The 26,582-nt window shown below is 42.3% G+C and overlaps 1 protein-coding gene across 1 annotated transcript in view; it reads left to right on the top strand.

Moving 5' to 3' along the window:
* dlg2 (discs, large homolog 2) overlaps window positions 1–26,582 on the top strand; it is a 138,926-nt gene that overhangs the window by 88,015 nt on the left and 24,329 nt on the right. The window contains exons 4-13 of the mRNA XM_080780778.1: window positions 8,707–8,760; window positions 10,243–10,293; window positions 12,044–12,168; window positions 12,824–12,993; window positions 13,869–14,005; window positions 14,919–15,063; window positions 15,721–15,880; window positions 20,824–20,883; window positions 21,986–22,144; window positions 25,319–25,475. Of these exons, the coding sequence (XP_080636904.1) occupies window positions 8,707–8,760; window positions 10,243–10,293; window positions 12,044–12,168; window positions 12,824–12,993; window positions 13,869–14,005; window positions 14,919–15,063; window positions 15,721–15,880; window positions 20,824–20,883; window positions 21,986–22,144; window positions 25,319–25,475 (1,218 nt within the window). The remainder of the gene's footprint in view (window positions 1–8,706; window positions 8,761–10,242; window positions 10,294–12,043; window positions 12,169–12,823; window positions 12,994–13,868; window positions 14,006–14,918; window positions 15,064–15,720; window positions 15,881–20,823; window positions 20,884–21,985; window positions 22,145–25,318; window positions 25,476–26,582) is intronic.

The raw sequence follows: 26,582 nt of genomic DNA, 5'->3' as shown, positions 1-26,582 counted from the left end.
TGTGTCTGTCTCGCAGTGGTGGAAAGTAACGGAGTACATTTACTCAAGTTTTGTACTTGAGTATTTCCAATTTCCAATAGCCTACTTTTACTTCAACTAGCCTACTTACTTCAACATTTCGGATCCAAATATTGTACTTTTAATCCACTACATTTATGATTTTTGAATTATTATTACAAAACATACATTAACCACTAAGTCTTCAGCTCTATATTAATTTCAGTCATTTGAAAATAGAACTCTTCTTTTTTTTGTCGAATAGGTTTTTATTGAGAATACAGGACAAAAAAGAGAAAGAAAACCCTCAACCCTCCCACCCATACTGCTCATACAGTGACACCGCATACTATAGAATAAAATAGTAATAATAATTTGAAAAATGGAAAACATCTGAAAAGAAAATGGCGTACAGTCAACCATATCAGTGGTATCCTGTCTATTAATTGTTTCTACTCAAGTAATGGACAAGATGCAGCCAAACCTTATCAAATTACAATAGAACTCTTCTATATGCACTCTATATTCACTCTTCTCAACGTCGGCTCAGAGAGTGTACACGTGGAACCAAATGGACCCTCTCTACACTATAGTGTAGAGAGGGATAAAAAGAGAAAGGAGAACATTGCATTAAATGGAGGTCTGTGGCCTAATGCACATCATTCTGGTGGTCCTTGAATTGTAAAGGTTTGAGAATCAGTGATGTAGATCCTTCCAAGTGGATGGGAGTCGGCAGCTCTGATAATGGCCATGGTGACTCAGCACTACAGTACAGTATATTCATAATTGCCTAATTCTTGGACATCTGGATGTCTGAACATTATCACTGTTAGTAGCTCAGAGCGAAGTCTGCAAATTCACCCCTGTTCACCTTTCTTTGACTGGATAGATTGTCTTTCTACTTTTCATCACAGAACTGAGCCAAAGGACACCGGCATGAAACCGTTTCAAGTGCTTTTCAACCACTTATCCACAGAGCAAATTGTCGAAATAGTAATTTTTTTCTTTTCTATTTTCGCCTACAATAACATGCCCAGAATTGGGATTCCAGATTTGAATGGTTAATGTCGACAAGTAACATTATGTGCGTGCATTATGTGCGTGCACCTGTGTGAATCTATATTTCTCTGAATGACGAGGAGACCTTTTAAGTTACAAAGATGTATAAGTGAGCACCTGCTCAGCCTCATCCTGATGCATAGTGTTTGTGCAGCCATAACGTGCGTTAGATTGCCTTGGGCGAGGCCGGCAGCAGTTAATGCAAGACCATCCATCATCGTCTGGCTCAGTGAAGGAAGGGGATTGCAGGGCGCCCATACGGTCAGCATTAAGCCGTATACTTATAGCTGTGTGGCGCTGTCGCACATTGAACAAGATCAAAACACGTCAAAGCATGTCACGTTGTTGTGAGCTTGTACCAGCTATTTCCGGGGTTAGCTTGTAGATCGACTAGTTTCACCCTTTCCGGTGAAACTCCTTCTCGCTGTCAGGGAAAAAGAAGCATGGCGTATCCTCTGACAAACCACGTGTGTCAGGGGAGACGTGGTGGCCTACACCCTCCCCATGCCAACAGTGAGGGTTAGAAGGGCCATTTTTGAGTGTTGCTGACCAGCAATGTCCGTCCCTCCCTATGTCTGTATGTATGTTTAGGGTACACACAGGTGACAAAGTGGCGCTGTTGAGCTTCATACTGTGCACAGGATGGGCATGATGGGTAGCTGAGTTTTTTGGGAAGCTGAGAGTGAGAATCTGTGAGCCGACAACCAATAATCAGACAACCACTAGTCAGACAACCAATAGTCAGACAACCAATAGTCAGACACCCACTAGTCAGACAACCAATAGTCAGACACCCACTAGTGACTAGTCAGACAACCAATAGTCAGACAGCCACTAGTCAGACAACCACTAGTCGGACACCAATAGTCAGACACCCACTAGTCAGACAGCCACTAGTCAGACAACCACTAGTCAGACACCAATAGTCAGACACCCACTAGTCAGACAGCCAATAGTCAGACAGCCAATAGTCAGACAGCCAATAGTCAGACAGCCACTAGTCAGACAGCCACTAGTCAGACAGCCACTAGTCAGACAGCCACTAGTCAGACACCAATAGTCAGACACCCCAACAGCACCACTGAGTTGTATGTTTTTTTAATCTTGCTGATCTTTGGGATCAGCAGTTACGCAGTAGATATGTGTCCCGATTTATAAATAGGCTGCTTAAATATAAGAAACAAACTAAACAGGACAAACTAAAACAAGACATATTATTTATCCTGCAGGTCTCGAAGTTGTGACAGTGTTTGGTCACATACTGTATCCTCCCAAAAGTGAATCTGTGTGACCTCGAAATGTTACTGGGAGCTTTTGTGCAAGTGCAAATGATCTTTCTTTTTCATATTTATAGGTATTCTGTAATGTTATCTTTGAATAGGAAACAATGACTTGACAATGACAACTGCAACTACCAAGGTGTTCAAGGCGTTAAACTACTACTGTATGTAAAAGTATGCTCTGGTCTAGTCTACAGCCATTCTGTTACAGTATAGGTTAGTTTTGCGTTTGGGTACGGAGTCATGGGTTTTGTTAGGTCATTCCACATTTTGGTGGCAGCATAGTGTTTTCTGCCCAAAAGATATCTTACAAAATAAAATAATATTTTGTCATGTCTGAAAGCCAGACATTGGAGGGGCTAGCGCGGCTCAAAAATACAATATTGATTGATTTCATTGATTGATATTCAGATATCAGGAATAACATTGCTGTATGCAAGAGTTTGAACAGATAGTCCTTTCTTTATTTACCGGCTGCCACTCCCAGGTTGAGTTTGTTTGTCCATTTCCTGTTCTTGCTGTATTCAGGCTTTTACAGCATAGACATCTGGCCTTGTGTTGTTGACTATTTTTACATGGGATGCTAGTGAAATATTCATGGACTCCCCGTTTTCTTCATGAGCCACTACACATAAGTGTTGTCCCTGAATTATTGAGGAAAATCCAAGTAAAGCACAAACCACAAGTCAAGAAATACAAGTGACCTGCTACGTACATAAAGTACAGTAGAGATAGCAGGCTTTAATACTGTTCTCCCAGCAATGAGCATACCTTAGATGTTGTTTTACTTCTATATTTATTTCTATACTTGTTTATTTTGTAACTAAAACCTTTAGTTGTTTTGCTCCAATATGCTCTTATGTTGACTTGAAAGGAATGCTAATAATAATTCCTGAAGAAGCATCTGTCAATAGTGTGTGTGGGGGGACGGGGGACGGACGGACGACACACATGACATAATTCTATTCTATTTCTTGTCTAATCATTGGTATGGTTTATATTTAGTTGATTGCCATCGAATCACACAGAATCATTGGTATGGTTTATATTTAGTAGATTGCTATGGGATCACACAGCATCACAGACTTAATGTGCTGCTTTGAGGCAGTGAAGGCATCAACACAAACATAAATGAGTCTCCGTGCATCTGAGCATGTCATTTTTGTGCTCTCTTGACTGCCCATTACTTCTGCAGGCACACACTGTGTGTGTGTGTGTGTGTGTGTGTGTGTGTGTGTGTGTGTGTGTGTGTGTGTGTGTGTGTGTGTGTGTGTGTGTGTGTGTGTGTGTGTGTGTGTGTGTGTGTGTGTGTGTGTGTGTGTGTGTGTGTGTGTGTGTGTGTGTGTGTGTGTGTGTGTGTGTGTGTGTGCGTGCGTGCTCTCTTTACTGTGCATTCTTCTTGTGCTGCTTTTATGGGGCATGTAAAGGAATGGGCGGGCAGTTCTGTGCGTTCATGTGTTTGACAGTGAGAGACAAGTACTGTATATCAAGCACTGTACTGCACATATACCACAATATGTGGTTCTATTCTTTAAACACTCTATAACCCACTTTTTTCCATCATTCTACACCAAATGTCTTTGCTTGGCAAAGACATTTGCCGATATACAAGCTCATAACATGTCTCAACGCAGCACATTCTGAGCATACTTGCCCTGATCAAGACTCTGTTTGTGTCGAAACATTTTGGCTTATTTTAACATTTCTAAATAAAGTACATTTATTTTTATCCACCCTCTTTTTGAGTGCTCGGATCGCCGCCTTTTCTAGTATTCCAGTCCCACTGATCCTTGAAGCACCAGCCCTACTTTACATTATTATTGCAGGGGTCTTAGTATAGTTGGGAATGATATTATTAGTAGCTGTGAATCTGTCTCAGTCCCTATCATCACCATTCCCATCACAAAGCCCATTTGCCCGCAGTTATTGACTGGCTTCGCTATCCAGCAGAGCAGGTGAATGGTAATCTATTCCTCTCATTCAAAAGAAATAAGCATCAGTCACTGTGACATCCACACTTTCACTCTCTCTGTTTCTGTTGCAAAAGTGGGCATGCGCGGACACACACACACACACACACACACACACACACACACACACACACACACACAACATCATCATCATCATCATCATCATTTTTCGACCGCAGTCGAGATCATGGATTTCACAATGCCACGCCAGACTTTCCGTCCTTCATTGCCATCCCCAGTTCATGCTTACTGATGCATGAGATTTATTGGCATGAGAAAATACGTTTACATTGCCAAAGCAGAAAGAACAATACAACAATACAGCAATACAATCAAAACAAGAATTATGTACATTTGAAAGTCAGAATCTTCTAGATCAATTTCTATGTACCAAGATCACTCGATGCAGGTATAGTGCAGGAATATACACAATGATTAGTCTTTAGGGTGGTTGTGTTCCATTTGATATCCTTCTCCTATCACAGCAACTCACAAATCTTGCTGCTGTGTTTGCACATTGATGTACTTCATCCAGCAGATATGGGAGTTTTTTGTCATTGGTCATGTTTTCAAAATCTCTGTGTGTGGTTGTAATCTGTGGGAAGTATGTGACTGATGTCTTGGTACAATGGACACACACACACACACACACACACACACACACACACACGAATGAATGAATGAACATTACAGGTACAGTACATAAAATGCTATGATTCAGATTCTCTTTAAGTGCTTTATTCTGTAGGACTTGCTCAGGGACGCTTTTGAGTTGAGTGCCATTCGCTGTACATCTTGTGGTGAAATGATTGCATAAAACATGTCATAAGTGCATCGTTTCAAACAGGGGAAAATATGTAAATGTAACAGTAGTGTGATGAGGTTTTTATTTTTGTATAATATTTGTATTGTATCCCAAAACGAAATAATTTAGCGATATAAGTTAAACTATGCCTTGAGCCAAAGGTTACACAAATCCATATAATGAGACACTGGAAGTTTGAGCTGATATTGTTCTATGGTCTGGATTTAGATTTGTACAAAATGTACACAACTTTCTGTAATATTACAAATTGATGACTACCGGTATGCTTTTTGTGGGTTATGTACCTAGAGACAGGATGCCTGATGAAGGCCGCTGGTCTGCTCTCCAGAAGATGTACTGGTTGGCCATCAGCATATAGCAAGTGGGTCCCCAAATAATTGACAAATCAGTAAAATTTTATAGATCATAAAAAACACTTAATAAAATACAGTGTCACAGTTTTTTGTTTTTTGTCAAGAATTAGTTTTCATCGCGATACCGATATATGGGAACTTAAAGTAATACTACATTAGGTCCATTGATTGATCCAAGCTGCAACACAATCGATTGACTGATCATTAAAGATGGAATGCCGTGATTCCCCCTCCCCCCCCAAAACATGAGGGTTTGCCTGAACTGAAGCCGCACCCACAGCTGATCCATCCATCTTCAACCGCTTATCTGTTGTCGGGGCAACAGCTCCACCAGAGAGCTCCAGACTTCCCTCTCCAGAGCAACATTAGTGACTTCCTCCTGGGGGATCCCGAGACGTTCCAAGGCCAGTGATATTGTGATGTCACTATATCACTGTCATTTCGATTGGGCCTTTTGACCTGGGCCTCGATTGGGCCTTTTGAGAAACCAAAAATACACAGGGAAGACATATTTCAATATTCTAACCACACCTGGGGGTCTATTCAAGTAATGTTAACTCCATAGACACATACAAAACAGAAAAAGTACAAAAATCATGGCACTCCATCTTTAAAATTAGCATGTTCTCGGGGCAGTCGGTAGAGCCCATCTGATGGATCATGGACCACCCATCTGATCACTTAACAAATTAACTGCTCATGACGGAACGTTCCGCCAGTTAGAATCCAACCGGCAACTGCTATTGGCGCAACGTTCCATCAGATAAGCTTTATTATTGATATCAAACCGGATCGCTGATTTCTTTTTTTGGCTTGGCTTTTCCTTCTTTAGTGATCCTAGAAGGGTTCGTGCATCCACACTGCTGTTCACCTCCCTTTATACAGGCTGACTAAAAAGCGGAATAACTCGAAATCTACGGAGCTCTCCATGGTTTGGATAAAACGTGTGATGTTCGGAGGTCTTTGCTGATTATCTGGTGATCTAGATGGCGCTTTCTAGAGCAAGGATGGCTTCATTTTAGCTCGCTAGCATTGATGCTATTTATTTAGCATATAAGATGGCCGCCCAAACAGGATGTGAATCCAACGTGTGTCACATTACAACCGGCTTGGCAGTCTGCGGTTGGCTCTGCGTCCACCAGGTGGCAGTATGGGTTAAACAGGGCTGCATAACGCTTTCGAGATTTTCAAGTGGGCCCTAATCCAGAAAAGGGTACTGTACTGTACTGAACAGAAATGTAACTGCTGTGAACCGGAGATAGAGGACATTTTGACTGTCTGTGACCCAGTGCAGATGACTGAGTTTCATTTAGAAAAGAGAGACACTATGTGAAAACACTATGTGAGAACACAATGTTCCTGAGAGGTCCGAGGTCCCTTGGAGCTTTCACATTTTGCATGAAAATGCTGACTAATGCTATGATCTTAACTGAAAGGCAATAATGGAATGAGTCTGAAACGTGTTTAGAAATAGAATGATATGGAAGCTGTGCTCTTGATTCATGTGACCCCAAAAGACTACCGGTAGTAATGTCAGGTCCTCTTTGCAAAAGATGATGAGATTGCATTGTATGTGTCCCAATCTAACATATCTTCATGACATTGATACATTATTCATTGGATGCAGATCACATAGAGATACAAGTGTGATTTGAAAGCAGTTCTGGGACTTTCTCATATAGTGAATGTCAGTGATTAGGTGCAAGTTTGACCTGGTGATAACAGTCGGTCAAAGAGGTGGGAGGTGGATTGCTGAGGTGAAGTGCCACACCTACCAATTATATTATAGTATTATATAGTTATTAACTATATTGTGATATGGTACGGAGCCCTGGAATGGCCACGGCGGGAAATATTATTTATAATGTACAAAGTGTTGTACTATGTTATGAATAATCTATCCATTGTAAATGTATGAACTGAAAACTTAAGAAGTCTAAGCTGTTGGGAATCCCTTATAAACATGAACTCCAGCACTTTCATCTCAAACACACAATATGGTATACCAATTGATATGCATTGCATTCTTTTTCATGATAATTATTCAGAGAGAGACGATGAACCCATTCTATTATTATTGCGCCTGATTACCAAGTTCTATTCATCTTGTAAGGATAAAATCAAAGGCCACATTTCAAAGACCCTCAAAATGCATCCTTCAGTAGTGTCTTTTGATGCAAGCCTTGTGTGTTGAGCATGTTGTTTACATGTCTGTATATTGTGTGTGTATGGCCAGAACTGCCAAACACTGAATTGTGTGAAGGGAATGTTTTATTTTTTTATATATTTTTTAAGATTGGTTGTAATTTCATGTCGATGCCTTTTTAACGCAAGGCATTGGTAAAGCACACAAAGTACTGTACCTTAATATCAAGTAGTATTAAAATACAAACCACAGGGAAAGAAAATGTTGCAAATTTCTACCTTCAGAATTTAACTGAATTTGGCTGAAGTAGGCCTACTCCTTTCATTGGGAGAGGTAAGGTTAGCTAACGGCATAAACCTGCAAGCCAGCAGGTCACACAAGTGTTTTGCGTTTGTATGAAATATCTTTTTTGCACACCTGCTGTCTTTGGATAGGTACGCAGGAGAGGGAAATAAAGCTAAAAGAGAGTAGTTCACCTACAAGTTTTTAATGCAATGTTTTGGTTGACCAAAAGGCTGCATCAATAAACTTGAATGTTAGACAGCATTCCAAAAACGTTTCTCTGATAACAATTGCATGGATGTCATTTGAATCAGGATGTTTACATGCATCCTTTCTCATGAGCTGTTGTCCTACACAGCCCGGGATAAAAAAAAAGAAATTGCTACTATGGACACATCTTGTGGACACATGGTTATTACTAAGGGTTTGATATCACAATACTTAAGTTGCGTAGACATATCATGTAACACTTCTCCATGCCCTCATTTAATATCCCTCATCTTGTTTCCCTCAAGTTAAAAGTGTTCCGCTGTAATGGCCATATCAGAGCGCTTACTGTATGAGGGGATGTCAATGGTACCATCCAGCAAATGGAGGGCAGTTAAATTGTTGATGATGCATTGCTGAGTGATGTCACACGGCTTGATTCAGAAGCTGTCCTGTGACGTCGTTTTGGTAATGGACCTCTATCTGCCTTACACACTGCTGCCCATTCGTACTAACACTGCTCTCTGTGTCTCCATCCCTCCCTCTCTCTCTCTCTCTCTCTCTCCCTCCCTCTCTCTGATTACAGGCCAGCCCCGCCCCAATAATAGTCAACACTGATACTTTGGAGTCAGTACCTTACGTGAGTTTTCTCTTTTCTTTTCATTTGGGGCGACAAAGTATGTAGAAATACATCTGTTATTGTTTTAATTGAAAACCATTAGCCTCCTCCTTTCGGCCATGCTACCAGGTTTAAGGTAGGGTAACAAAGGGTAACAAAAAGAATCAGTGTTTCATTGCCGAACATAGCCTACCATATCTCAGTAAAACAAATGAGGTTGGTGTAGTTCATTATTGATAGATATCATAAATAAAAGACTACACTTTGGTTAAGGTTAGGGTTGGGTTTGAATAAACAAATATATTCTACAAATAAAATAATACTATGCAGAGTGTTAATCTCACGCTTTATGCATCGATTGTCACACTAGAGTTAATTAGTGTAAATCTCTGGATTTTACTGTGTACATAGTACATACTAGGCGGTGATAGTTCTCCGTGCTCGATAAAGTTGGCAGGCTTTGGGACCATAATAAATGTTGCTAATATACGCCTGCTTGCTTCCATGGCAGGCAATCAGAACTGTAGATTATGTCTGTCAATGCTACTTTCCAGTGAAAGTCTAGACTAGTGGTTCAAAGTTAAAAAAAATGTCATTTTAAGGACCGCCATAACTCTGAGAGTGTACAAGGGTCCATTTTGTTCCATTTGTACACTCTCAGACCTGTGGAGGTCCATTTGGAACCCCTCAAGGAACCCTGAGGGTCCCCAGGCCTCACTGTGAGAACAACTGGCTTAGACAGTCATTTTTCCCTACCAGGTGACAATACTCGTACTGTTTAGCCGCTATGATGCAGCTTAAGGGAACATGTCTATGTACATGTAGATGCTAATTTATCTTCAACAATCAAGCTATTAATAGCTCTTAATGATTAGCCTGATAGCCTTCCAGCATCAAGACAAAGATTATGCACACCTATGGAATATAGCAGGTGACAAGTGTACTGTACTGTATACAAGGTCAAAATAAGAGTTCACATAGGAAGGATTCTTTTTTTTTCGCATAGAAAAAGGATCATGGATGCATAAGAACTTCACATATTATGTCTGTGTGCTGCTACTCCTGTTCACACGCTTTATGAAGAGGAAGTGCTTGTTGCTAATTAATCACCTCAGCAAGAGACAGGAAGAGACAGCATCCCCTTCAACGTGTTTGTTGGGTTCTGGAATACTGTAGCTATTGTAATGTTGAGGTAGACGGTAGACGTTCTACTTTTCCCCCTTGACGCAGGGCCTATTTAGCACAAAAATGTTAAGCAGCCGTGGGGACGACCATGCTGCATTTTTGCATCTCAAACTCAAAAAAGTAGATCATAGCTGGATGAAAGCTACAGTATTAGCTATTACAGTGAAAATGAACCTGCCCAAACGTTTAATATTCCTATAGACTCTAATGACATTTACTGGTACATACATTATTTCTGTGTTCATGTACAGCACATTTACAGTACATACGTACTGTATGTTGCAATTTAATAAATGGAGCAAATGTCTTGGTTTTCAGGTCAATGGGACAGAAATTGAATATGAATTTGAAGAAATCACACTAGAGCGGGTGAGTACTGTATGGCACATAATAAAGCAATGTTTCGGGTTAACTTTTCATTAACCTCACGACTCCGCCCCGGTAACAAGATATGCACATGCACACGCTACAGTGGGGGGGGGGGAGGGGACACGCAACAGGCCAACAGCACGCGCACCAAGGCCCGCTCCGCTCGATCCTGATTGGAGGAAGGCCTCCTCTATTCTGATTGGATGAAGGCTTTCTCACCCACCACCAAAGTCGAAACTAGGTTGTTTTTTTTTACCCCTGTGGTTCACTGGGGATAGGGAGGAACTAATTATAATCAGCGCACTCTATAGTAGGGAATCCTCCCTATCACAAAAAAAGGGGAAGAAGTGATATTTGAATTAAGTGAAATCACTGAATATACCTTTAACTTGTTTTAACATTCAATAGTGTATATAAAATGTACTCATCAAAAACTATTACAAATATTCAGTGTCACCAACAACATGCAATGATGGCTTTTTTATTTAACATTTTGAACATGAATATACTGTAGGCTTCACATTAAATGCCTATAGTCTGTAATTAAATTAATGCCACCCTGTTGAAACATTGTCAGTTCAGCATGTATTAATAGGATGATAGTATGGCTTAGTTACGTTAAACACAAATTACGGTTATTTTCGGACCCATCTTAAAATGAAAAAACTGACATTTATTTATATTCTGTATGCTACAGTAAAAACAGATTGATACTACAGATTGAAGAATGTGCCAAATCACATTCTCAGTTCCATGTTAATGTTTGAGGGTACCAAGGTTGTCACAAGCTGTTCTAACAGCTCCAGTGTGGTTTGAAACACTGGCAAGGCAACCCTAAGGCTGATGATATATAACAGGTTAATTCTACCAAGAGATTTAAGGAAGCTAGCACTCAGCGCACTGGGGTTTGTTGACAAAGGTGCAGCCACATGCTCAGATAGACTCTAGGTGGTGCTGTAGCACCTGCCCCTTTTCCTTCTGTATACAGCAATGTGCCCTTTTGAAAGTTTGTTTTTTGTGCAGTTTGTTCATTTTATTTTTGTTTAGTACAGTGTACCGTATGTTGCATGCTGACTTCGATCAATTCTGGATTAAAATCCTCTAATATATTATTTATGCCCCAAAATCTATAAAGCTCACACACTATTAAGGCAGCCAGTGCGGTTCCACGCACTGCACAAGATGCCCTTTTTTAGGCCTCTGGTAATCCAATCACCACTGAATGACTTTGTATCTATATCCTACATCATCAGTCCTCTCATCTGACCATAATAATTATGCTTCTTTAATTACAGCATCGACGTGTGTGACCTTAATTGATATTTGATATGGGATTTGATATAAGTGGCCTTTGTTGAGTCACCAGTGGTGGAAAGTAACTAAGTACATTTACTTAAGTACTGTACTTAAGTAAGTACTGTACAAGCTTGAGGTATTTGTACTTTATTCAGTACTTTTACTTCAACTCCACTACATTTCAGCTGCAAATATTTAACCCAGTACAATTATTTGAAAACTTTAGTTACTAGTTACTTTGTAGATTTAGATTATTATTACAAAACATACATTAACCACTTCAGCCCTATACATTCGAAAATAGCCAATCTACAAGCTCACAATTACTTGTAACGGAGTAGTTCTACATTGCAGTATTGACACGTTTACCTATAGTGAAACATTTGAGTACTTTTTCCACCACTGGATATAAGTGGCCTTTGTTGAGTCACTGCTCTCTGGTCTCTCTCCACAGGGTAACTCAGGGTTGGGCTTTAGCATCGCCGGAGGAACGGACAACCCTCACATCGGAGACGATCCCGGCATCTTCATTACCAAGATTATCCCCGGAGGAGCTGCAGCCGAAGACGGACGCCTGCGGTCAGTTAGGTCCCAGACACACTACAGGGCACTGTTGATTTTGACAGCAGTCTTTAGATTTAGTCGTAGTCTTTTGAATACATTTTCATTTAGTTTTAGTCACATTTTAGTCATCTGAAAAGTTTCACCTTTGGTCTATAGTCGTAATGCCTGATTTTACACTTGGTTTACATGCATGCTGAACATAGCCGATCAACAAGCTTCGCAGCACGACGCGTTGTGAGCTTGTAGATCTGCTCTTTTCAGAGCACAACACCTGAGCACAACCAAGCATAATATGACATTTTTGTCTAGTTTTTATTTGCTGACGAAATTGTCAGTATATTTAGCCATACTTTTACTCATTATAGCTTAGTTTTGTGAAAAAGTTTGCGAAAAAAGGTATGTGTATAATATGAGTGAAACCACCAGGATGATTTTTTTATTTTTCAAACACAGTTCTTATGAGGCTATCCAAGATCCCCCTATGGGGATTATTATAATACAAATAAAAAAGTACACGGACCAGTGGACTTGACGCCCTCTAGCGATATTGACGTCAGACTTCGGTGCGCTATTCACAATCCATGTAAAGCCGCTATATAAATGCACCATTCACCATTTACACTATGTGACCATTGCACCTCTCCTCCGTACTCCCTCCCCTTCCTTCCAGAGTGAACGACTGCATTCTGAGGGTGAACGATGCGGACGTGTCTGAGGTGTCCCACAGCAGGGCGGTGGAGGCCCTCAAGGTGGCGGGCTCCATCGTCAGGCTCTACGTGCGTCGCCGCATGCCCATGATGGAGTCCGTCATCGAGATCAAACTCATCAAAGGACCAAAAGGTGGGCGGTGGGATCCACAGTGGTGGGAAACGTTACTCGCATGTTCTTTACTAGGGACCCTATTATAATATTTTGAATGCCGTTTCACTCAAAAACTGAAATGTAACAGGTCCCGCAAATGTTATTTAATTCACCCAAAAAATACAATTTGTATCGTTTAGAGAAATGAGGCGCAAATCAAGCTTGTTTTGATCCAAAAAGGAATCCGAGATATTACAATTCTGAAACACAAAAACTGCATTCCCATAGACAGCATAAGCCAGTGGAATTTTCACCAAACTGTTACGAGTGCGTAGAGAACACAGCTGTGAACCGTAATCAATTTATATTAAAAAAGCAAATGTATTTGCGTCCCATACAAATATACTCGTACCCCCCAGCTATAGGACGTTATCTGCCCCCGTTATCTGCCCCCCCTCCCCCTCCCCATATACTCCGTGTATGTAATGATTGAGCCCCACGGCAGCTTTTGGCATTGATCCAGCGGCATTGATCCAGCTATTGGACGTAAAAGTCCGACCAGCATTTACCTCGGTTACAAACACGATTTTTAAACCTCTATAAATCGGAATTTTGGAGAGCTATCCTTGGTGGAACTTCTGCCATCCAAAGTTTGGATCTATCTGGTGTCATTGTTGTTATAATGGTTTTTGGTAAATAATTTAAACCCTCAATACTTGGTCTGCTCTTTCTTCCCTCTACACTCTACACTCGCTATTTTCTGTGTATGATGCTTGGGTTCAAGTGGTAGCTTGATCTGAGGACCCTCCCTCTGTAAAAGACCCATGCTGTAGTCACACACACACACACACACACACACACACACACACACACACCCGTCCTCAACGTAACCAGCTAATCTTCTATGTACACAGGGCTTGGCTTCAGTATTGCTGGTGGCGTGGGAAATCAGCACATCCCTGGAGACAACAGCATATACGTCACCAAGATCATTGATGGTGGGGCAGCGCAGAAGGACTGCAGGCTTCAGGTCGGAGACAGGCTCATTATGGTGAGGCGTCGTCCTGGGCCTCATTTCACTGTCCACAACACAGATTCCTTGAATGAGATTATCTACTGTATGATATATTACCAGGACATAATTGCCTACGCAGCTAACGTTCCAGATAACAATGCTACGCGTAAAGCGCAGAATAGATGCTCTATGCCTCGTCGCACTGCGGGTGTTTCCTACAGTACATGGCGTAAATATGTGGCACTCCCACTGAAAACTATTCAAAACATACGCCATGCTCGGGGAAACCACACCTTTTGAACATAGCCCCATATATCCCCTGGACTGGCAGAAGAATAACTACCCAGAAAGAAAGAAAATCACACTTGTGTGAAGTGAGGGATGCCTCACTTCTTTAAACGAGCACCGTACTCTGTTTGTTTAAAGTGCTCTAAACAAACCTTTCTATTGATATGTCACAGGAAAGGGTTTTTTACCTTCATATTCCCTTCATTGGATTGTATCATGACGTTGAAAGAGGGATTAGATTGGACTACAAGGTTGCAAAATACTGTATATCCCCCGCAAGTTCACGTCATGCCAGCCCACGTACCCTGCCTGTGCATGTCAATTTCCCTGACATGAAACGAACAAAGCAGCGGCTTCGTGTTCCTATGATGCAGCCTCTCTGTAGTGCACAGTAATTGCACCGTCCCTCTTGAAGAGGGGCCTCTACGTGCTTAACCACCGCTTAATTCCATTACCCTCCCACCCTCCTCCTCTCTCCGGGAGACCATCTGTCATATTCTAGTCTGCTGAAGAAAGGGAGGCAGGGGAGGAGAGAGAGAGAGGGGGGACGCCATGCTGGCTTGACAGGCGGAGAACATTGGAAATACAAAGATAATAAGCGATAACTCCTCGCGCTCCCTCTCTCTCTCTCTCTCTCTCCTCTCCTCTCTGTGGCACACAGGTAAACAACTACACCCTGGAGGAGGTGAGCCACGAGGAGGCAGTGGCCGTGCTGAAGAACACGTCGGACGTGGTGTCGCTGAAGGTGGGGAAGCCCACCAATGTGTACTTATCAGATCCCTATGGGCCGCCTGATATCACACACTGTGAGTCCTCCTACACCTCTGTAAGAGTTAGATAGGAGCCGCTTGGCTCCTATTTAGAATGCTTTTAGCTTTGGGATAGCGATGCATGGAGACTATATCTGCGGTTGTCAGGCAGAAAGGGGCAGAATCTGTATGTACGTAATTTTTATTTATTTTTGTATGAAAATGTTACACAAAAGCAATCTCACAACGCGTCAATCTGATTTATTTTAGAAATATTCTTAACAATTTTGAAAATGTTCACTTATAATGACAAGGTTTATGGGTATTATAAATATGAAACCAATATTTATAACATTTAATCAAAAGTATTAACAATGTTTCATTTGCTGAACAAACAAGGCTTGTTGTCGTGCAGTGGCGATATTTTCTGTACTGTACATATGTATGCTAATATACAGTACATGCATATTAGCCATATGCTGTACATGTCCTGCAAGGGGGGGGGGGGCACAGTTAACAGCTGGAATGTATAGATGCTGTTTCAGACTGAGCATGTATCTATAAATCTATAAATGGTTCACGTTCATTTTCATTCAGTGTTCAGAGGCTTATATTTGACTTTGGGTGAGACCCTGTTTGATTGGAATAAACACAGGCGTCCCCTCACACGTTTGACAATAGTTTTCTCTGTCTTCATCCCTCCTTCCTCTCCAGCGTTCAATCCAGCAATGGAAAATCATATCTCTTCTGTCGGCAACACTCTGGAGTACAAGTCTGGTCTTCCCCCGATCTCCCCTGGGAATTACTCCCCCCTCCCTAAGCACTTACTGGGTGAAGAGGATGTAAACAGGTTGGATGGTTTTTCTTTCTTACGGTAATTACCTCCCTTCCTACCAGAGAAGCACAGGTAGCAGTTTTGTCTAAACACCCCCTACCCCACCTGTGCTCCCCTGTCCAGTTTTGATTTATTGGTGAACGTTTGTCTCTGTGACAAAACAATCTACATCAAAATCTGATTGTGGATTATGGTCTCATTTTCTCTCTGTTTTTGGGTCACCTGTTCCTCCATCCCCACCAATAAATGTCTTGCATGTGGTGATTTTCAAAGCATGGGACCTAAAGCAGTTTACAGAATGATTACAATGGGTGCCTAAATCAAGTATAGTGACTTGCCCGTGCATCACATTTTCACAACAAACATTTATGACAATTAAATCTGGGTGCCCAGTAAACTAAATTTTGAAACGGCTGGCAAAGCCTGATAAAGTCCTGTATTTCTATTGTATTGTCCAGTTGTGCCGGTCTCCATATCTTTTGTTGTTGTCTCCAGACATTGTGGTTTATGCCCTTTTGATTTAGCCCATCCACTAAGCTTTGGAAAGTTGTGTTGTTTAGTTCTGTCCACAGAGACAGTCTGGTTTTGATCACGCAAATTAACACAGTTTTGTAGAAAACATTACACTGAACCAAGAACGTTCCCAGTGCACCGAGTCTGCAGAACAGCAAGGTAGCAGCAAGGCTTTTTCATGGAGATTTTATGGTTGGAGAAGACTGCATGATTTCTTCTACCCCATCTCCATTAGGAGTCGGACTAGTGATATATTATACTGTATCTCTTTAGCAAAACATACCTTTTTCTGAGGAGAAGTTGACACAAAACATTGGAATTCAATACATCCTGCATCGTTGCTATGAGAGTGTGGCCTTTTCTTTAATTGTATACCAAGGTCAGCAGCACCTCATCAATACTGGGTGCACTGTGCACCCTTCTCCTGTGATCATTTCTGTCTCTGACATTCTCCCTCTCCAGTTTCATTAGTAACTATCACTGGTTCTCAAAGTGTAGTCTGGGGACCCACAGGGGTCCCTGAGGGTTTCCAGGGGTGCCCAGCTGAATTAGTTAGGAACCAAATGGAACATTACTAGTCTGTAACTCTTGAGCGCCCTATCTTCTGTCTGTCATTATTATTTTCCAACTGACACATTTCTCATTTTTACACCCATGCCAGCACCCACATTATCTATTATTTAGCGACCAAGGGCATGATGGTCTTAAACTGAAATGTGGTCTGGCGCAAACTGGGTGCATTGCTACAGTATCTTACTCACAGACGTGTGTAAGCATTTGGACCAGCTTTTAGTGGGCCTTATCAGCAGGTAGTGACAGTGACAGATATTTCCCTACTATTTTGGACAGCGCAACAGGTTAACATCAAATTCCATCATGTTTTAATAAGTGGTTTAAAAACAGCTGAGAGTGAGCATATCATTGCTTGTCATGTCAATTTGTCATGTAAATACCAAGCTTAAGGGCAGCTGCTCTTAAAAGAAATGGGAAAAGACTGATTGGTTTAATTAATTAGTGTAATGCCCAAAACGCATGCATGACTAAGTCAGAGGCTTAATACAACCCCTTGGCGCCGGTTTTGCGACCAGATACGCAATTTGCACCCTACGTTTTAGACTGTGCGCCTACATCGGGCCTGAGAGTGTACAAAGTGTACAAATTTTTTGACCCTTACGGGTTCAATTTGTATACCCTCAGGCCAGGGTTAGATTAACACTGAAGATTTTTACAGTGGGGTATCAAATGGGGGTCCGTGGCATAATGCAAACTGGGGTTTGCATTAGCAAAGTTATTTCTCATATTTGAGTCCAGTTCAAATGTGTATCCATGCAGTTTTGCTGAGAATGCTGCATAAGTGTTCCCCCCCAGCTCAGCTCAACCTCTCTCTCACCTAATCCCATAACAATCTGCTACAAAGCTGAGCGAGCGTCCATGTAATACCAGGGGCATGGAGCAGGTCAGGAAGTGTTGGCAGCGCGTGGTTGGTCGTGTATCCAGGCAGGTCTCAGGTGTAAGGTAGGTTACATTAAGAAGTACAGCCCATCTCAGTTACAAGCCGATTGTACGTCGCTGCTTTTGAAGCCTGTTAGGTGACCTTTGAGGCATATGTGAGATGAAACATTGGCTGTCAAGAAGCTGTATCAGAGTTCCTGTTTTGTGCCATAATGGTTTGCAGTGTGTGACAGAAACGGCATCACACTAGACTAGATGTTGTGCACTTGAGGGTGGTGAAATAACATGGCAGGGATGAACAGAAGATGGACCTCTATGTAGGCCTATGTGTGTGTGCTTTATTCAGAGAAAGATTAGTCCTCCATTCTTTTGAGGTTAAGAGGTTTACCACTTCCTCTTAGTGGAGGTACGGTAGCTGCCTAATAGCCTTTCAGATTATCACTCTGACCTGAAGTGTGCCACTCGTAGTGCAGGTCACTGTGGTCCACTACATGTACACCATGAACCGGTGATGTTTTGGATTCTTCCTCTTGGTCTGCTACTATAGTCTATTCCTTTGCAATGTGCACATTATTCTGAAAATCAAGCTGGCTCTTGATTAGAGGTGCAACTACTATCACAAGGACACACAGACACATGGATGGACAGGGGCGAAAACATGATCCCTGGCACCGGCCGCTCCAGCCTGGCGGAGATAAAAATGAATAGTGGGAACCCAGGCAACGTGATGTGTGGCCTGATGCAGTTGGGAATTGTTAATGCTCACAGAGAGCTTTATGTCAACATGCTGCTGCCTGCTGCCGGAGACAGCCAGTGGGGGGACGTGCTGTGATAAGAAGTGTGCCTTGTCTGAAATGGGTGCAAACACATGGCAGAGAGAGAGAGAGAGAGCGAGAGCGTGCATGCGCAAAGGGAAGAGGACCAACTCGCCCAGAGCGAGTTGGTAAAAGGACGACTTCGTTGGTATTCGTTTTGAGGAGGGTCCCAAAAGGACCCTCCAGATCTGTAACTCTGAGAGTTATGGGGGTCCTTGAAATTGTATACAGTATAGAGACCTGCATTAATAGTGCTCGTGAGCTTGCTGTCCTGTCAATGTAGTTGACATTCACACTAGTAGTGTGATGCATAATGCAATGCATATATTGAGTGTACAGCCAGACATTGTAAGACACAGTAGCTGTGATTGATAACGATGAATGCCTAATTCCATGTGATCATAAAAGCGTGGAGCTTGTACTGATTCATAGGAAGACGGAAGGTGACATAGGACAGATTGTCGACTTTTGGACAACGTGTCATCTCTGCAACGTGCATGCTCCAATTAACACAGCTGGATTCACAGCAGTTCACGCTCCGAAAAGCTAACACGCAACCACCGTAGCACGTTGAGTCAACGCTCATTTGCGCCAGATTAATCTTTGCATACAGTACATATAAGCTAGGGATGCACCGATATGGAAATTCTTGGCCGACACCGATGTCTAAAATAACAATTTAGCCGATAGCCGCCAGCCGGTACTGATACAGATATTTGTTTATTTAGCTTTTGGTGTTATTATTTCCCCCTTTTGTGCCAGGGAAACAAATAAATGTTCATTATAAGAAATAACTGTTCAGAATCTGCAGAGACACCACAAAATTGCTTTGATGCAAGTAACATGAAATCTGAACTGAAAGTGACTGGACTTAATTAATGATAATATTTACTGTGATTGTATGGTATAAGCTTACATTTCATATCACAAACACTATAGAGTAAAAACTCTCATAACTTTAACCAGCAAAAAATAACAAATAAAAAAACAATACAGATGTTGACTGATAATGGCAAATATTGGCCGATACAGATGTGCGGCCGATAAATTGCTGCATGCCTAAACTCATCGGGTTCCGATGATTTAACACTATAAACGGTTGATATTCAGTGTTCAGTGTATTGGAGGATGTGTCGTAATATCTGTTGTCAGTTAAAGTGTGATGTTCGTTCTCTGTAAGCAAGCATGCTTCCAGGTGTGTCACAGAAAATGCATGCCTCTATCTGTCTAAATGCATTCTTTCTGTATTTCTTTCATTGTGATTCTTGATCAGTGCCTCAAAAACAAAAGAAACGATAAAAAGAAAGGGCTGCTGAAACCAAGTATAGAGCCCTGAGGTCCCGAGTCAGCTAAGTACTATTATTAGTACTAGGTTACGTACCGGTAGTTAACGAAGTTCATCTTAGGGTTATTGATATGGGTGTAGTCTCACGTAGCCAGACAACTATTCCACAATCTCCGAATGCTATAGAGTCTGGAACTACAGCCCCCATGAGCTGAGTAAGGAAGCTGCCATTTCCATTCACGAAAATATATTTAAAATTATCTTATTATTATTTTTTTCCTTTTCTGCTAAGCAACAAGCTATATATGCTTAGATGATTTATATTTATATTAGGATAAATGTACGCGACTGTAAAGACAAAACGGAAGTGGCGAGGAAGCCCCACTACCGCTTTATTTATTATTTTTTCAATTTACTTTTTATTGAATTTTAATCAGACACACATGAAAACGAAACGACTGACAATTGACAATACAAAACAAGACAATATACATACAATACACACAAGGGCCACTACCGCTTTATCATTTACTCATGACAGCTCTTCCATTGGTCCAGACTGTATGATGGAAGCATTTGGAAATTGCGGAGGCAACAGTCTGGTAACGCAAGACTAATAGGAGTGTAACAATATAGAAACTGCATCGAAAAATCTATTTTAATTTCAAATGTATATCGAAATGTAAACAGCAACATATCGTATCTTTTGACTTTGTATCGAATCGTTTTGCAATGCAACTAATCGATTGTATCTATCGATTGTATGATACACAGTATGTATTTTATCGTCAACCATGTATCGATTCGTGATATATATCGTATCGCTGTTAAAATGTATCGTTTCACCCCTAGTTATTGATTATGAAGAACTGTATCGAAAGCTGTTAACTTTTGCCATCTACTGTACCTCCAATTAGAAATCCCTCACTAGACGACGGAGAGGGTCACAGGTTTGATTCCCAGCACTTCCAGTTGAGGTGAGCCATCCTGACTGGTCATATCGCTCTTTGCATGCTCATCCTCCCATATCACACTGCTTCTCAACATCTGGCCCTTCTGAGGCCCACCAGGGGTCCAAACGGACCCTTATGGACCATTATGTAACTCTGAGAGTGTACAAATTGAACCATTTGTGGACCCCAATCTACTACACTGTGTTAATTTAACTTGTAGAAAGGCAACCAATTTGGACACTCACAGTATTCAACACAAGATTAGGTTGATGATTATTATTATTATTATTATTATTATACACATTGCCCTGGAAGTTATTTCAAGAGTGTGAATGCTGAGTGAGACTTTTGTCTTGTCTGGATTTGTGTTGTATATTATGCCTGAACAGACATCACTGTTCACTTTGTACATTTCTCTTTGACCTTTGGCCTTGCTACCACAGATCATATCATTTTATTCTTGACCACTTTCAACCTGGCATTACTATTTTGGACATGTCATAGAAGATAATTTCTGCATTGTGAGTTTGCAGAGGAATGACCACGTATCGCAGTATAGTTAATGGAGCATGATAAGAGGAGAATAGAAAGTCCCTAATGCTCATGATGACGCAAACACAGTATTTGTCTCTACTGTCCGTGCTTGTGGTAGAACTGGAGAAATGTGAATATTTACCGTAGCAGCCTAACCTTCTTTCCCTCTGTCCGTCCTTCACTGTTTCTTAATTGTCCTGTATCTTCTCGGAACTACTTGTCACTGCTCTGCTGACTCACCATCACATTATACAGCACTAAAAGCACGCACCTCATTCCCTCCCCTCAACACTTTCTACGCCCATGGATCCCCATCCAAACCACAAATCTTTAACTCATCTTCAGTGGACAAACATTTTATATTATATTACATTCCTTACAGGCATCAGACATCTTTCCTTCCCCTCTCTTACCATCCCTTTTTCTTCATTTATTTTTCTGTCTTGCTGTCAGAGGTTATTTCCATCTCTCCCTCCGCCTCCTCCTCCTCCTCCTGTGTGTGCTAATCTCTGTGCGCTCTCTCTCTCTCTCTCTCTCTCTCTCTCTCTCTCTCTCTCTCTCTCTCTCTCTCTCTCTCTCGTGTCCCTTATAGGCCTCCTGAGCCAGTTTACAGCACTGTGAACAAGCTATGTGACCGAGCACCCTCCCCCAGACACTATTCCCCAGTGGAGTGTGACAAAAGCCCCCTCCTTCACTCCGTCCCCCTCCCAACCTATCACTTAGGCCTGTTCCCTGACACGGACGTCACCAGGTATACTTCCCACCACCACCATCACCACCTCCTCCTCATCGTCCTCCACCTACCTACCTGACTACAGTATGTGCATGACATTGCATGTCCTTTTTTACCCTTCTTCCTATACGTGTTCATTCACACAGCGGCCATTTTGCTGCGTGAATGTGGTCACATTCCACTCCCGTCCTTTCTTCGTTCCCTGACGTCTGTTTCTCCCTGAGCCATTGGTTCTCAAAGCGGGCTCCGGTGGGGACCCTCAGGGATCCTTGAGGGGATTCCAGGGGACCCCAGCCAAATGTGTTGTTAACACATAATCAACATCTATTTAACCTCATATACATCAGCTATCGAATGTAGCTGATCTCCAAGCTCACAACACAAATCTTGTATGGGGGGAGGGGGGGTGGGGAGTCCTCCCTGGCATAGAAGCTCTTCAAATGCAGTGGAATACATATTAATTTGGTGTCCTTGACATGAAGAGGTTTGAGAACCACTGCTCTAAGCCACCGCACCTCTAGCAGTCTCCCTCCATCAGTCTCTCAGGCCCATTAGCTCCCCCTCACTTATCTTTTGCCCACTTTGTGTGACTCACACTGTCAAGGCATACTGTATTTACTTGGCAAACAAAGTGATGTCATGAGAGAGACATGATGTGCCTCGCACAGAGGTTATGCAGTCACTCATTGATCCATGTTTGCATGCTGCATGCCCAATAACAACCAGACTATAACCGGACCATTACATCAGGCTTCATCTGTAGTTTGCCATCGCAATTGAATAACCCGTGTTTGTTTTAAATCCTTACCTATAATGCCTTACCCAACCCCCTCTGTTCACATCTACAGTATGTACTCATGTCGAGTACTTATATTTATGTAATACTTATTTATCAGTTAGCGTGACTGGGTGAATGTGTGTGATGTCTGTTCCTCCCACTAACAGTCCTACAGTCATGAGTCCGACACCCTATCTAAACCCAAAACCCAAACCTATACCTCACAGGAAACCATGGGTTAGTTTTAACCTGCAACGGGTTAGTTATAACCTGCCGCGCATGTCGGGAGCCACGGGTGAATTTTAACCCACAGCACGGGTTAGTTGTAACCGGCAGCTTATGTCGAACTAATGCCTGTCGGACTGTTAGTATAATACAAATGTATGAACCCCTTCTTGTCCAACCACTTGGTTTGACTGGTATCGTTCTCCCCCTTTTATTACTGCGCTGTAGCCCAGGACTGTACAGTACTTAGCTTTCACAAGTCTCAAGTGAGAAGAGAATATAAAAACCTGATGAGTTATCCGAGGATGAAGCCCATATAACACGAATGAGTGCTGAGGGACTGTAGGTGGCCAGAGATATCATCAATGGAGCACGACATATCGACAGCTGCAAGACTGCTTATGGCTGAGACTTTCTGACTATGCAGCCTATCAGAGTTAAAGAATTGATGAAGTGTCAAAATTGCTATAAGCATCCTTTTAACATGCAAAATGTATTTTCTGAGGAGGGTTTTTTTTTGCCAAGCCAGGCTATGTGTCAAAATGAGTGCTATAGTAAATTTAAGCCTACTGTATGCTGCTTATTTATTAATTATATTTGTGTCATTCCCTCAAACAGATAGCGGTAAGCAGGCAGCTATCCTACCTATACTGCCTTTGTTATCCAAAAGGATATGAAGATCTGATGTTGTACAACAGGAATAAACAAGTTAATAATTTGTATAGGAATCTTAAATAAAGAATACTAGGCACGGCGACTTACTTGCTTTAGCTCGCTCGGCGGTGGAATTGTTGTTACATTCATAGGATGTGAACGTAAGCACAATGTTTATGTATTTCATGGGTAGGATGGTTTATGTCGGGCAGTAGTGACAGTAGTCTGGCTCTCTGGTGTTTGCCGCTCTAAGTATTAACATGTTGAAGGGACGTTTTGTGGATCATGGCATTTTGCATTTTGTGTTCCATTTATTTAGTTTTGTGCATGTTGAGAGCTGGGCACTCTGTGTGTGGTTTGTGGAGCAGGATTATAGTAGATATCACTAGAAGTGACTATTGACTTTGAACCCCTATTTTGTCCAATATAGTAAATGTGATTTTTACAGCTTCGTTTTATGGTTTGAAGAGGCCTGTATCTCCCTGCTGTCGACATTTATGATTTTGCGTCCTGTGATGTAACAAGGCATAAAGCAGATGACTACATATGAGCTAATGGATGGATACTGATCAGTATGCTCGCTTAGTCTCTCGGCACATGTTAGAATGAAAGCATTTTAAAGAAAACTAGATGAGATGCAAAAAAGTAATTCCATCTGAATCGGGTCAGTGGAAGTTGCTTCCAACACATTATATGGATGGAAATAGTTGAGCTTGTGCTGTGGAGTAGTTCATACATTCACCAGCAGATGGCAGAATAACATTTATGACGAGAAAAGATTGTCTGAGCTCTCTGAGCACAGTTTTCAGTGAAAGACAATGCCAGCAACAAGAACCAAGCAGCCAAGCCTCAACCTTAGCAGGTCTTCATCATGATGAAGGTCATGGTGGTCAAAATGTAGCCTGCTCGTTGTTGTTGTTTTGTCTGTAAATGCACTTTTAGGTGTAGGCTATGTAGCCTACTCTTCAAATCAAGTCCACATTATTAATCCTTTGTAACCTGCCTGGGATATTTGACCAATTTTATCTGACATGATCTGGGGGGGCAGTTATATTTCTGCTATGCTGGTGCTGTACTCGTGTGAATCTGCCTCAGATTCATAAAGCCTGCAATACTTGAGTGAGCCAAATGCTGCATTTTGTTTGTGTTGGTGCGTAGCTGACTGTGTATGCATCTTGTTGTACCCCAGTCTCTGTGTGAGTTTGTGTGCAAGCAGCAGAAGAAGTGCCAGAGAAAGAGCACGTGTATGTATGTGTGTGTGAGAGAGTGTGACGAGGTTCCTTTTCCATCAGAATTGGGACAAGTGGTCCTAAAGTAGAGCACCGTCCCCCCTGTGGGCTCCGACCGCCTTTGTGCTCCGCCTTGCACTGAGCCACAGAGAAGGCTTGTGTCCACGGCGGCGCATACACTCACACACGCCAGTACTGTTGGCTGCAACACCTCGTTCTACACAGCCTCGTCCACCACCGTTGGTGAAAGATGCTGAGACCCACAGAGCCCCCCGAGCTGACGTGCTATCTGAACTCTGTGTACAGGGAACCCAGGAAGATGATGCTCCACAAAGGCTCCACGGGTCTGGGCTTCAACATCGTGGGCGGCGAGGACGGCGAGGGAATCTTCGTGTCCTTCATCCTGGCCGGGGGTCCTGCCGACCTGAGCGGAGAGCTGCGGCGAGGGGACCAGATCTTATCGGTTAGTAGCTTTGCTCACACCACCAAATGCATATGTGTTTGGCCTTGAACATGTCAACAACACAAGTGTACAAGATTTGTGTTGTTAAAATGTTTCAGAAATATATTTAAAAAAAGATTGAACTTGTGGACAGTTGTTTGTTACATTTGGCTGGGAACTCCTGGGGGTCCCCACTTTGAGAACCACTGGGTTAGTGTACACACATTTTGCCACTTACCTTAGTTGTAGGATTTCTTATGAATCATAGATTCAATGATATACAGCAGTATATATAAAGTTAAAGTTGTGTGTCTGTGGCTGGTGGGGCGGACTGTGCCCAAATGTGGACGTCAGTGCAAATCTGCGTTGTTAAGCAAGGCCATGTGTTTTTTTCACATGCCCATAAAATGGAGATCCCCAACATTAGCATCAATCAGTGTTGTTAGGTCACGGTTTCGGTTGTGTGTGTGCCATCAGACCGGAGTTCGATCAGTGGGAGAGAGGCAGACGGGGACAGAGGAAGATGATATGAGATGATAATGTATGATGACGTATGATGATAAGAGCCCTCGCCCTCACTTCACATGGGTGTGATGTTTCCTGTTATTGCGACTGTAGGTCGCAGATTACTATGAAAACCTGCAAAACCCGTGCAAAACCCGTCCGTTGATCCGCCAGTCACGCCTCCATATATGGTTATCAGTCCATCACGCCTCGCGACATCACGCCTCATGATATGTCACGCCACCATATATGACCGTCAGCCCATCATGCCTCGTGACACGCTCCATATATGGCCGTCTCCATATATGACGATCACGACACTGAACTCATCAAACCCTGGATAGCCAATGGAGAAGACTGGATCATCACCTAGATCTGCATATATGGAGCTGGCCAGCAACTCTACATCTGACCTAAAACTCCATATATGGAGTTGACATGTTTTGACATTCCATATGTTGATCCTACCCCACCCCTCCTTCCTCTTCGATGTCTCCCGATGGACAACTATCCATTCAAACTCTAGACGGGCCCGACCCCAAAGTTATTAGTGCAGCCGCGCCCGGTAGCCAGCGAAAACTAGAGTTCTCAACAGCCCCGGAAATTAAGGCTCGGCCCTACCTT

The sequence above is a fragment of the Protomyctophum bolini genome, assembly GCF_963924005.1.
Source record: "Protomyctophum bolini genome assembly, chromosome: 13".
Classification (NCBI taxonomy): Eukaryota; Metazoa; Chordata; class Actinopteri; order Myctophiformes; family Myctophidae; genus Protomyctophum; species Protomyctophum bolini.
This window is presented reverse-complemented; position numbering and strand designations above follow the sequence as displayed.